Raw genomic sequence first — 12,294 nt, forward strand, 5'->3', positions numbered from 1 at the left:
ATCGCCATCATAAAAGGCGAGTGGGCGCGTCAATGCTGGCGGCGGACGTCTGGCAATGCCTCTGTGGCGGCCGGAGAGGTACAACGACGGTGACGGAGGTGGAGGGTGCTGATGCAAAGTAAGAGGGGGAGGGGCGGGTGGGAGGAAATGGGACCGGGAAGGGGATTTAGTGGGCCTTGGGTGTCGGAGTCCTACAGGGCTACTGTCCGGACTTCCACCCCTCCCCCGATCTTCACTTTACGGGAGAAAATGCGTACGGACCGCCGAGCAAAACGATACAGGCCTGCCTTGGATGACACAACACGTTTGGATCGCGCTATTCGGACGATTGCGGGCGGTTTGACGGTCCGCATTAGAGATGACCTTAGCCCTAACAGAAAAGGGGAAGCTTCATGTACTGTTCTAAGCCTCTTTGACATGATTTTGAAAATCTTTCTCAAGAAGCCGCAAATTTTCAAACTTAAACGAGTGCTTGGGCCTACGAAATTGGCCATCGGTAGAGATGAGTATGGACACATGATCACTCAAAACAGTGGGCAGATTAATCACTTTGGTATTGGGGTAAAAACAGCACACCACCAATCCGGATTTCCTAGCCTCTCTCACCTTGTGATTTGTGAATGGCGATAAGAAATCCGTGGCATGCACCAACCAGTAACCGCAGGGATCTGGCAGCGCGCGCGAGACGAGACAAGCACTGAGCTGTCGAGCTCCCCACCCTCAGCGCCTAGCGCATTTGTCTTGCTCCACCGCCACCGGGCCAGCGAGCGACAGTGCCACCGGCCGCCACTCTGGAGCGTCAGGGGTGACTGGCAGGCGAGCTAGCCTCTAGCGATTAGACAGGCAAGCCAAGCTTTCCCTGACTGCTACAGCGCACTGCGCTCCCGCTCTGGCCCTCCCGACTTGGCCTTCTCTAGCAATGGGGTAGCATGGACGGACGTATATGCACCGATGGCACAGTGCACCCAAATCCTTCCTCGTGTCCGTGGTGCAGCCTCTGCCTCTCCTTCCTCCTTCCATCCTTTCCTTCCTAGGAGTGCTATATATGGCGTGTGTCGCCGTGCCTTCCTCATCCTCACACCTCACTCTCAGTTTTCTTGAATTGTGGAGCTGTTTCGTCGGCATTGTATTGCCGGGGTGCAGCTTAGCCGTGTATGGATGAATCGACGGTGCAGTCCAGCCTGATGCAAAAGGTTAGTTAGTGCATGTATGGCTGGCTGGTGCCGCTTGCCTGGCTCCCTGAATGCCATCCGAGAAGCGCGCCACTGTGTGAGGCGTCCCTCCTGGTTGGCATTGAGGGAGTCATGCAGGCCTCGGCTCCTCCTTCCTTCCTTCCTTCCTTCCTTTACTATGCCTTTCTTCAGGTCTTGCTGCCACTTTGTTAACTGTCTGCGACGGCTTATCCTTATCCGTGTGTTTTTCATAAATCAATACAAGTCGTTCTACCATGCATTGTGGGATGCCCATTTGTATTCATTCATTTACTAGGAAGTATACCAAAATGCACGGCGTTTTCGGGTTTTGCGTAGGGCATAAAAGGTCACATAGGTTGACAGCCAAATGCATTCGGTACCAGCCAAGTAACACTAGCATTAGGTTTGAACGATGAACTACATCAATACTAAGGCCATGTATATATTTACACTTTCCTTCGTAGCAAGATCGACGTTCTTTTCCCGATATCCTAAGTGCGCACAAAGTATATATAGCTTGCTTCTCGCTCAAGAGCTTCAGTAGAGCCTAATCCTTGTGGAGATCGCCCTCTGGCAAAGGGGGCAAACCTTCAGATCTTTCCCGCAGTCGGCGCATGTCTGCATTATTCCGACACATCATCGCTTTATCAGTTCAAAAACTTGGTGATTTAACATCAGAACCCAAAAAACATTTTAAGATGCATTTTCAGGACGTTTGAATACCTGGTGCCCACATCCAAAAGCCAGGTTCTTTGCTTCAGACCAGCAGATTGGACAAGTCTGCACAACACAAGTTCAGCATTGGACACAAGTGTCAAGCACAGCCACATCACTGAGCATACAAAAATCGCTGCTTACAAGACACTGAAACGTACCTGCTGATCACCCACATCACTGTCCTGTCGAGGTGCTGATGCATTCTTCTGTGGCGACACATAGCCGGTGCCAGTCGATTGAGTCTGCTTGACTGCTGAGTATCCAGAGGGTTGTTGATATACCCTCACAGGTGGAGGTAACACTGATCGGTGCGGAAATCCTCTTCGTTTGCTACCCAAGAAAAATACAAAGAAGTTGGGATTACTGCTGCAGAAGACCAGGGCTGTGGATTTTCAGCAACTATTTGAGTTTGGTTAGATAGTAAAATACCCAAGAAGCTGGAGGTTCATTGTTGCCTTGAACTGGGCTGGGATCTCCATAAGTGCTGAAAGAGCAAATTCTGCCTCCTTTTTGCTAGTAGGAATAGGCCTTGACATGATCTCTGTGAAGTTCACAAACTGCAGTGAACCAACATTATTATTTCTCATGATTAGTCCAGTCCAAATATAGAGGGTCGATCAACAAATATTAACAAAAGGATTTACCTGAAAATTATCAAATGCACGAGAAGGAATGTTGTTATCAAATTGCCTCATCATATCCCAGGGCCCATCACCAACTCCAACAAGCACAATTGACAAAGGGTAGTCACTGGACAAAGAAATCGCAATTGTGTTGAAATGTAAGAGTTCAGTAAGACAATTTGTAAGTAAATACAATTTAAAAATTATCTTAATTGTGGAAACATCAGGCCTATTATTACCTTGCTTTCACAATGGCATCTATAGTTTCTCTTTCCTGTGGGCTCAACTGGCCATTACCAGTGTCAACACTGCGTGTAACCTGTGCACATTTTCAAGGAAAGCATAACAAGAATAATAAATTATAAACTCATTAACTCAGGTAATATTTTACAAAAGAATCAGCACAGTACTAGGCTACTAGCAGAGTTACAGTACTGGTACGAGATTAAACCTGTCCATCTGCTATTATGAGCAGAACATGGTACTGGCCACCACTACTATCAACAATACCAATAGCAGTCTCAATCATAGGTGCAAATGAAGTGGGACCTGTTGGTAACAATAAATATAAGAGAAATTATTATTGGCATGCTTTATTGAAGAAGGCTACAAAATATTGATACACTAACCAGCCAAACGAAGCTGTGGAACAATTTCTCTGTATCGCCCAAGTGCTTGTTCAAAGCCATCACACGGTTCGTTCTCAGGATAGAAGCTAAATACCTTTTGATCATGAGTAGTAGCTGTAGTTTGAAAACAGGATTGTCATGTATTCATTTTTTTACAAGAAAAAAGAGCCTCGAGGCATGCTATGTACTGACCATCAACGAATCCAAAGCATGGTATCAGATTGTCCTCATCAAATCGTGCGAGGGTTCTCCCGATAATGGATATAGCCTGCTCATAAGGGTTTGGAGTATTCCCTATTGCATGCAAGCTCCGGTTGTTGAAGGACAATTTACCTAATTATAGCAATCATAACTCACCAGTTATTTTTTAGAAGAAAGTACAAAAAGGAAAATAAGGAGTGAAATTATCGCGATGTGATGTTTTCATCATTGAACAAACCTGTCCATTCGTTGCTCTTGGTGAAATCAATCCCAACGATTAGATTTGAGGACTCCAGTCCATTATGTGAAAGAGCATCAGTCACCTAGATTAAGAAGGGAAATAAGTTGCTGCCATACTTTCTGACAGACTAAATTGAACTAGCGTGGTATGTGAAAGATGTGCTATGTCACATGTACTGCTAGACTACAGTCAGTGGTTAGCAACTAAGAACATCAAGAGTTCCACAGTTTACTTCAAGAATCAGTGCACGATGCAAAATACTGTATCGCATTGGGGAATTTTATGGTATCCAAAAAAACAGAGAAGAACAGAACAACCTACAGAGGATGAATATTAGTCTGTTAATTCGTAAGACATTAGCACACCATCAGATGCACTTCTCTCCAAGACGGCTAGAAGGGATCACAGCACACAATTCACGCACCGCGGAACAATTTCCAGCCGATCGAAACGGCCCACGAGGCCCGCGTGTACCACCGTACTAGGAAACAATGAACCTCGGAGCAAGCATTAACAGGAAGAAATCTGGCTGACCTGCTCCAGGGTGTGGTAATCGTCGCCGAACTTGGCGAAGGGGTCTTTCCCTCCCGGCGCGGCGTTCTTGCTGTGGTGTGGCGTTGCAGGCAAGCAGAGCCAGCCCCCAAATCGAGCGGCGGGCGGAGACGAAACGGGCAACCGGAACGAGATAGGCACGGAGAGAGCTTGGAGGAGTCCGTTCGTTCTACTCTACTTCGGGAATCCGTGGGCTCGATCTGGGCCGCAGTAAGTTGCGGGGACGGGCCCTCGCGCCCTCAAGTTCACTGGGACGGACCCAGCTGCCAGGGACCCTTGTCTAAAAAAAAAGCTGCCAGGGACCCATGTGCTCAAAAAGGTAGGATGGTCTGATGATGCGTCACGGAACAGACGATGATGCTCGAACGGAAATGCGGCCGAAATTTTTATTAATAGTAAGTAAAATGCCCGTGCGTTGCCACGGGCAATAATACATGTACAAATTTTAGACGTGTCCATAATTGAATGACAAAGTTTAGTTGAGGATTATCTAACTCAATGTTGAGATGAAGTAGCGTACATCTGTACTGAGTTGAATTTAAGAAGAGCACACACATTTCTTTTCATTTAGCATATAACTATCCACTTCACATGAAATATTTGAAGTAAGCTTGCAAAAAATAGCATTGTTCATATTTAGATTAAAAGAATAAAAACTGTAATAACGTATTGATATAGAGTAAACAAAGCTATTTCACAATGTTGTAATAAAATTACACATATGCTTCTCCGATTAAAAAAAGTTTATCCCAATTCTTTTCACCAAATCACGCACGACTTGTGGAATATTTTCTATGCATTCATTGTCCTTGTACGACAGCAAGTGTACCAACACCTGATTCTGTAGGTCATAATCGTCCTGCACGTGCATTATGCTGTCATGCAAGGCTCACATCTAAAAGGACACATGAATGATGAATGTAGAGTACTCACCAGGACAACTGGTAATCCATGTTCATGATCATGCCACGCGCGCATAAACTTTAAAACTAAAAACCCAGACAGATTGCTGGATAGGAGTAAATGTTTTTAGCAATATGATAGATGAAAATGGGGTAGTGCGAGCAGCCTAGCTTTATTATTTCCTTCCCTTCCGCTGAATTTGGGATTTTCTTGCTGCATGTGACGCGCCGCCTTAACTGCCCTGCAATCTCGGCGATTATCTTCCCTACATAGGGCAATCTCCGCGATTATCTTCCCTACATAAACGTGATTGCTTCCCTCTGATTTATTTACCGATTGGCTAGCGCCATTATCGCATGCAAAAATATCGGGAGCAAGAAAATGGCCAGAGATGTCGCTCCGTTTTATTGTATCGTATACTTTTACTCTGAGTGGAAACATCCCATCCAGCGACAAATTTGGCGGGTCTACGGCGGATAAGACGGAATCACCAAGCAGTCCACTTTTTGAGTCTTTTGATATTCGTTTTGCTAGAAGGACAGCAAATGTTGATACTCATGACTGTGCGTGAGTGGCGCAGAAGCACGTTGGCTGGACCATAGCCCTCATTATCTTCAAGAGGAACCATATTTTCCTTGTTGCAAGAAGTGTCTTCTTGTTCTAACCATGGTACGTGAGGTATAGTTGCTTAGAAACATGGAACAACGAAATTGCTATATTTGCAAGTAATAATATGCCTACCATTAAGCACCTTTAACAACTTACGTATCTTGACTTGATTCTGTCTCTTGGGAATGAACCAATAGTCGAGCTTTCTTTTGTTGATAGGCTTCACGACGCTTTTTAAGTAGCTCATCTTTTTTATCTGCATCCATCTGCGCATATCGTTCCCTAGCACGTTGCCGCTTGCGCTCTTTCACATCTATAGGTTCCCCTCCATTATTAATATCGATGACACCTAAAAAATAGAATAATAATTTAGTTATTTCTTGTGCATCAGATTGTACAAATTCACAGCATTAAATCATTAAATATTACTTTGGTTCGTAGAGTTCGACATGTCTTTGAAGGGAGTACGATCACTCGATCGCGTCGGAGACTTCATCTGCAAGGAAGATAGTATCAAAAAAAAAGTTTCTGTTACGTGGCCACCGTGGTAAGATTGTAGAGTGCACACTTATTCTACCTCATTCCAATTCATATTCGACTTATGCACTCATGTTTATTATACCACGAATTAAAATCACTAATGATGATGATTTAAAAATTATTCATGCAAGTATGCTAGTTGTCCAATGTCTACAGTGAAATTCAGTTGACATTACCTCAAGAGCATAAATGATCGTGTTGTTGATGCAAATTAAAATGATATATATTTTATATCCATAAAATTAATAGCACGTGGTACCACAAGTATCTTGCATTCTCTTGAGTCACAACATTTCATCAGACTATTTTTTTAGGACCGTTTACCATACATTAGATATTGTCCACATGAGAAAATATAAGAAATGAAGGCATCGTTGTACAAGAGAAAAACACAGCGTAGTATAACATTTGGCCCACCCACGAGAACTAATCTGGTCAACGGCCTATTACATCAAGTGCCACCATCCATCCATTCTAAATTGGCCCAACTTGGGCCTGCCAGCACCGCTGTGCCACTATGCGCACCGTCCGATCCCCTAGACGGCACAGATCAACAACACGATCGCAAAATCAGCACCGGTGGAAACCCTACCCAAAATATCCTCCAATTTTCGCCGTCATTCACGGAAAGGAAGGAGATAGCGGCTGCGTCGGCGCCGAATTCCTTGCCGGCGTAACCGCGCCGGCAATTCGCGATGCTCAACGGCGATGTCGCGTCCGGCGTCGATCTATCCCGCTGTGCTCGTTGAGGATGTGGTGCCGCCGTCCTTGAAGGCGGACGTCCTGGCCATGGTGATGGGGGCTGCGTGGGCCGTCGCCATTGATGGCAGGCTGCGCGCGCTACGGTGACGGCGGGCCGGGAGACGACGTTCGCGCGGAAGACGGAGGCTGAGCGGTTTCTGTGTGCTGGAGTTTGCTCCGGCGGCGTGGAGAGGAGCTGCAGCCGGCGCATCGCAAAGGGATGGAGGCCCCCTTCTCCCAGCCAGTCACCGATTATATGTGGGTACGTGTATTTCTGCAACCTCATCTGAAACATACTATTCTATTATGCTCGAAGCCCAAATAGTAAACAGGATGCGCTTTGCATAGAGTCGATGCTCACAAACATGGGGCTAATTATACATGGTAAACATGAATAAACTATAGGTCTTACCGAACCAAATTAGATAGGAGTCTGCGTGCGTTTATCTTAGCGGCGTGGCACCCGGGTTGATAGTCGAGCTGATTGAATTGGAGGCGGGGACAGATCAGCAGGAAACCAATGCCACGAAGAGTGCGTGAGGTTCGTATGCCAAGCAGACTTATATGCAACCATGGATAGGAAAGTGATCCCGTATTAATTAATTAGAGTTAATGCGCATTATTACACAAGGAATTAGTGGGGAAACAAAAAAAATGGAAAGAACATAGATATAGCAGTTGATCCCGGACAGAATCTCATCTGTCATTGATTTCTTCATCTAGCTGGATTTATAATGATGACAACACGTACTATAAAAATAGATCCTTGTGAAGCTGTTTTAGAGGCGATGAACACTAAGTGGCTGTGCGAACATAATAACATTTGAACATCATTATAGAGCATCGAAGTGAATTTTGCATCAGACTTGAACCCTCCTCATTCATTGAACGTGAACATGGCTCGTTCGTTGAACAATCAAGCTGGCCCGGTTGAGCATCTCCTAGTGCCGCACGGCAGGCTGCCAGCTCGTAGGACTGCTGGTTGTCTGGTTGGAAGACAAGCTGGCTCATGTATGTCGTTTTCAAGAACCGTACAAAATAGGTTTAATAAAACAACATACAATCCATATTTTTATATAAGATGGTCATGTTAAACATTCTTCGATTACACAAGCACTCACGTTGTGCTCTGTTGACCTCAAGCAGTGTGGCACCTAAAGTCCAGAGCCCCTTCTTTGCTAGTCCCCACCGCATCAAGTGGCGTGACACATGCTGGTCCCAGACACGTAGGTAGATAAACTCCCTCCTGGTTGAGCAATAAAATGTTAGCCCACTGCCATGCATCACATGTCGGTATGGTGTGGTACGGTCGTCTGACCTGTGTAACATTATTTTGCTGACATGCATCACTATGCCAATGACATCTGGGAAAAATGATGTGAATTTGTTAAGAAAGTCTGGCTCAACTACATGTCAGCAAAATTCATTGTGAGATGATACAATGCACCTGCAAGCATCCTGTTTCTGAGGCTGTAGGCATCTATAAAATCAATGAATCGTGGCGGCAACGAAGGGATGTTAATGCTGGCCCTGGCAAGAAGTACTTCAGTGCGCGAGTGGAGGACGATGTAAAAGTCACATGGCACCGGCAATGCAACTGGCAGATGCATAGCTGTTGGTTCAAAACCAACTTTTTTGAATAAGTGTACTGAGCCGGCACGTAGGTTTTCACTGAAGCGGTATGCGATCGGTTGAAATGGATCAAATGCAATTGCATCCATTTTGACCCGCTGGAAATCTATTGCATACATTAGCAGCATGTTGAATATATTATCAGCAGATCACTTGATAGCATATCTTCTTTGAATACTTACAGTTTGGTCGATGAGGATGGCGTGAAAGATGGCTGCTCCACTCCGGGTATGTTTGATGCGAGCATACAAAACCTTTGCCATTGCGTCCCAACCTCTACTGTATATATGTAGGTTTTCTATTTCGCTGAACCTTACATGTCTGCAATTGGTTGACAAAGAGCACAATTCTGTATATTTCCTAATGCAAATAACTAAAAGCAGGAATGGATAAAATGTTGCCTAGCGATCGGCGGTGGAGGGCCAACGGGAGCGGGAACGAAGTTCACAGGCGGTGGTGCCATGACCCTCTTCGAGCCAGGACGGCCCATCCTGGGTCCCATCGGCATGAGTGCTAAGACCCGATTTCTCTTCTAACACGACTCATGGTTCAGAACGCAAGGACGTATATTGACTGATCTGACTATTTTCATTTTCATTGGCGCCAAGTAAACCATGGTGATAGGAAAAAGGAAGTGATTGAAAGAAGGAGATTGATCAACGTTTGATTGAAAGAAGGAAGGAGATTTATCACCGTCATGAATGAATTGATTGCCATGCATGAATTGATTGCGTTTCGATTGATTGTTGATTGATTCCGCTTGGTTGCCTTATGTGAATTATTTCTTTACCAAAGATAGAGTCGATTGGAGGGAGAAAAGAAAATCGGCATAGGGAGAAAATCGGTGGGGAGAAAACCGGTGTCGGGAGAAAAAAAATCGCTGGAGGGGAGGGGGGATCGTACGAAGGGGTTGGACGAAGAGGGGGAACGTAAGAGGGGAAACGGAACCTTACGTTTCTTTTAGGTAGTAGAGATTAATAATCCAGTAATTAGGAAAGTAATAAAGTATGAATGGAAATTTTAATTATAGTAAGGACGCGGTCAACAACAGCGTCCCTGTATGGACGCACATGCTAATGACGTCCATCCCTGGACGCTATTTTGGATAGCATCCATCCACCATCTGGTTGGGTCGAGCCTGCTCGCGGTCGCTGCATCCATCTCGTGCCTGTTGCCCACCTTCATCTCCTCTCCTACCACGGCCGCCCTTTGACCTCCGGCAAATCCCCGCCGCCCACCTTGCTCAGACCGCCTCCGCCTCGTCCCCCACCTCCTCACGACCGCCTCGGCCTCCGCCTTGTCCCCCACCTCGTCACGACCGCCCCGACCTCTGGCTCATCCCTGAGGCCCACATCCTCACGGCTGGCCCCGACCTCCTCTGGGCCAAAGGGGGTGGGCGGAGGACGCCGTTGTGGCGGCATCAGCAAGTTGGCCAGAGGTGTTCGTCCCTCGCCCTTATCTCCATTGCTTCTTTGTACCCGTCCCTACCATTGGTAGCAGTGTGGATCTTCCCAGGGTGCTACACTGTAATTTGTCGCCATAGAAGGTACGCATTGTGCTATTCCCCAGTTAAACAACAGTACTCCGACCATGCATTCTACTAGCCCCTAATTAGTGATTACAGTGTCGATGCTTTCAAATTAATCTGTACAAGGAGCAGATGCTTTCAAATTACTTCTGACTAAGGATTTACTATTTGTCTCTTATTCTGTCTAATAGATTCATATGAAAGTAACATTTTTGAAATAATATAAATTAGTTCCTTGTCTTTCATAAAAGGTATTGCGCATCGAACCAAAATATTATAAATTTCGGAACTTTTATGAAATAACATAGTACTTGAGCAGCTGAGCATAATTGATTCCTATGTTGTTTTCTTGTACCTTTATTGATTACGCTAACTGTGTAGGCATAGCTGAAAACATTGGATTGTTTGAGTTTTATTTATCAGTGTAGTATTGTGAAGAATAAATTCAATTGATTGCTTTGATCTTTCACGTCAACATCTTACTCATTCCTTTTATGCCGTAACAGGGTCTTGAAATGGATACAAATGGATGTTTCAGTGATTTGTTATAGATGCCTCACAGCCAACACAAAATATCCAAAACTTGGGAAAATGTGAGTATCCTTTAAATTTGCATGTCATCTGTTAGACTTAGCGATTAACTAAAGAGTAATTGTTGTGTGTATTGATGCAGCCTAACATTTGCTTGAATGTACGGTGTCACCATGTTGGCATCCCATTTGACCCCCTATGTACATCAGCTTTAGAGAACCTTGGTTTTTATCAGATTGCTAAGATGAGGAAAATCAATGTCGACAAATATTTGATACCGGCATTGGTGGAGCGTTGGCGGCCCGAGACAAACAGTTTTCACCTACCTGTAGGAGAAATGACTATTACGTTGCAAGATGTCAGTTGTTTGCGGGGGTTACCTATCCATGGTAAACCACTTGTTGGAAAAGTTGATACACATTGGTCAGAAATAGTTGAGAGGTTGCTTGGGATTCCTGTGGATGAACAACACATGAAACAAAAGAAAAGGCGAAAAGGTGATGATAATACTGTTGTGAGGAATTCACAATACTCTCTAAATCTGGGTAAACCGCGGGAACGCTTTCATGTGTTGCCGGATAATCCAATGGACCGGGAGATTAATTGGCATGCTCGAGCACTTGTTCTAGAAATCCTTGGCTCCGTAGTCTTTACTGATACATCTGAAGATGGAGTGCCAGCTACGTATCTCCAATTTATGCAGGATTTAGGACAACCAACAGAGTATAATTGGGGAGCAGCTGCTCTTGCTCTATTGTATAGAGAATTGAGCATAGGTGCTGAGAAAGAGAGACTAGAAATTTCAGGTCCTTTATTGCTGCTACAGTTATGGTCTTGGTCCCGTTTGCACTTGGTCGCCCTAAAGTTATTTTTGAGAAGCCCAAAGAAGGAGAGGAGCTTGATGAAGACGAAGAAGAACAAGAAGTACACTTGGATTATAACCTTGTTTTTGGAGCAAAGTGGTGTGCTGCACATGCGTTTGATGTCCCTCATAATGCTGGCATTGTATTCTCCTCGCCAAACTTAGTCCGATCTAAGGGGTAGGCCAACCTCTTAATTGGACGTTGCTTGCCTTAGCGTCCAGGCCTGGACGCTGTCTACAATAGCATATCACGTGAAAATGGGCACCAAACTGACGGTTTGGCATTAATTATTTTCCTAGCCGTACGTCGTCGTGTGCCGACGGCCATTTCGAGCCACCATCACCAAAAGGACCCTTTGTAGCTATGGCCTGACACATTCTAGATGGGTAGAGATTAAGCAATGGATCGTTCTAACAAAAAAAAGTTTTTTTTAACATAGTACAGACGCAAGCGCTCATGTACACGCGCATACACTCACCTCTATGAACGCACACACGCACACTCTACCCCTATGAGCACCTCCGAAAGACTGAGCCGGCATATCATCTTGAAATTTACGAAGTCACCGTAGGCACCTCGTCGTCGACGGGAACGTCTGCTCTCATAGAATGTGCATCGCTAAAAATCCTGAAATAAATCCAGAAAAAATTCAAGCACCAGGAGTTGAACTATGGTGGGTTGGGGATAGCACAGTCTCTTTGACCATCCAACCACAGGTTAAGCAATGGATCTTGAAGAATAGGTGTTGGCACGGGAGTGTTGGATTCTTTTTTTGCAAAATCTCTTTTTAA

The 12,294-nt window shown here is 45.1% G+C and overlaps 2 protein-coding genes and 1 long non-coding RNA gene across 4 annotated transcripts; 2 read left to right on the top strand and 1 right to left on the bottom strand.

The window, feature by feature from the left end:
• Positions 1–762: 762 nt before the first annotated feature.
• Positions 763–9,301, top strand: LOC120968410 (uncharacterized). 2 transcript variants are annotated; one of them, XR_005762878.3, is made up of 4 exons: positions 763–1,193; positions 6,110–6,215; positions 8,766–8,870; positions 8,965–9,301. It is a non-coding gene; the product is annotated as an uncharacterized lncRNA (long non-coding RNA). The 2 variants fall into 2 exon arrangements; XR_005762879.3 differs by lacking the exons at positions 763–1,193; positions 6,110–6,215 and adding an exon at positions 6,226–7,211.
• LOC109735242 (E3 ubiquitin-protein ligase RGLG5) lies at positions 1,495–4,335 on the bottom strand. The gene is made up of 11 exons (XM_040395813.2): positions 4,139–4,335; positions 3,602–3,686; positions 3,355–3,495; positions 3,163–3,276; positions 2,985–3,082; positions 2,773–2,852; positions 2,555–2,660; positions 2,340–2,467; positions 2,069–2,240; positions 1,917–1,973; positions 1,495–1,811 (listed from the first exon to the last, which is right to left on the bottom strand). The coding sequence occupies exons 5-11, from the start codon at positions 3,060–3,062 to the stop codon at positions 1,731–1,733; spliced, it is 702 nt and encodes a 233-aa protein (XP_040251747.2). The 5' UTR covers positions 3,063–3,082; positions 3,163–3,276; positions 3,355–3,495; positions 3,602–3,686; positions 4,139–4,335; the 3' UTR covers positions 1,495–1,730.
• A 340-nt stretch (positions 9,302–9,641) lies between the features above and the next one.
• Positions 9,642–11,871, top strand: LOC109735241 (serine/threonine-protein phosphatase 7 long form homolog). Its single transcript, XM_040396972.3, has 3 exons — positions 9,642–10,127; positions 10,616–10,702; positions 10,783–11,871. Exons 2-3 carry the CDS (start codon positions 10,661–10,663, stop codon positions 11,665–11,667), a joined length of 927 nt encoding a protein of 308 aa, XP_040252906.1. The 5' UTR covers positions 9,642–10,127; positions 10,616–10,660; the 3' UTR covers positions 11,668–11,871.
• The last annotated feature ends 423 nt before the right edge of the window (positions 11,872–12,294 follow it).

The sequence above is a fragment of the Aegilops tauschii genome, chromosome 7 (assembly GCF_002575655.3).
Source record: "Aegilops tauschii subsp. strangulata cultivar AL8/78 chromosome 7, Aet v6.0, whole genome shotgun sequence".
Classification (NCBI taxonomy): Eukaryota; Viridiplantae; Streptophyta; class Magnoliopsida; order Poales; family Poaceae; genus Aegilops; species Aegilops tauschii.

Excerpts from the sequence above, each read along its gene's own strand:
- LOC109735241 (XM_040396972.3), top strand. The coding sequence starts at position 10,661 with ATGCCTCACAGCCAACACAAAATATCCAAAACTTGGGAAAAT. Across the intron at positions 10,703-10,782 it reads TATCCAAAACTTGGGAAAAT|CCTAACATTTGCTTGAATGT; the intron begins GTGAGTATCCTT and ends GTATTGATGCAG.
- LOC109735242 (XM_040395813.2), bottom strand. The coding sequence starts at position 3,062 with ATGATTGAGACTGCTATTGGTATTGTTGATAGTAGTGGTGGCCAGTAC. Across the intron at positions 2,853-2,984 it reads TCATAATAGCAGATGGACAG|GTTACACGCAGTGTTGACAC; the intron begins GTTTAATCTCGT and ends AAATGTGCACAG. Across the intron at positions 2,241-2,339 it reads ATGAACCTCCAGCTTCTTGG|CAAACGAAGAGGATTTCCGC; the intron begins GTATTTTACTAT and ends TTTCTTGGGTAG.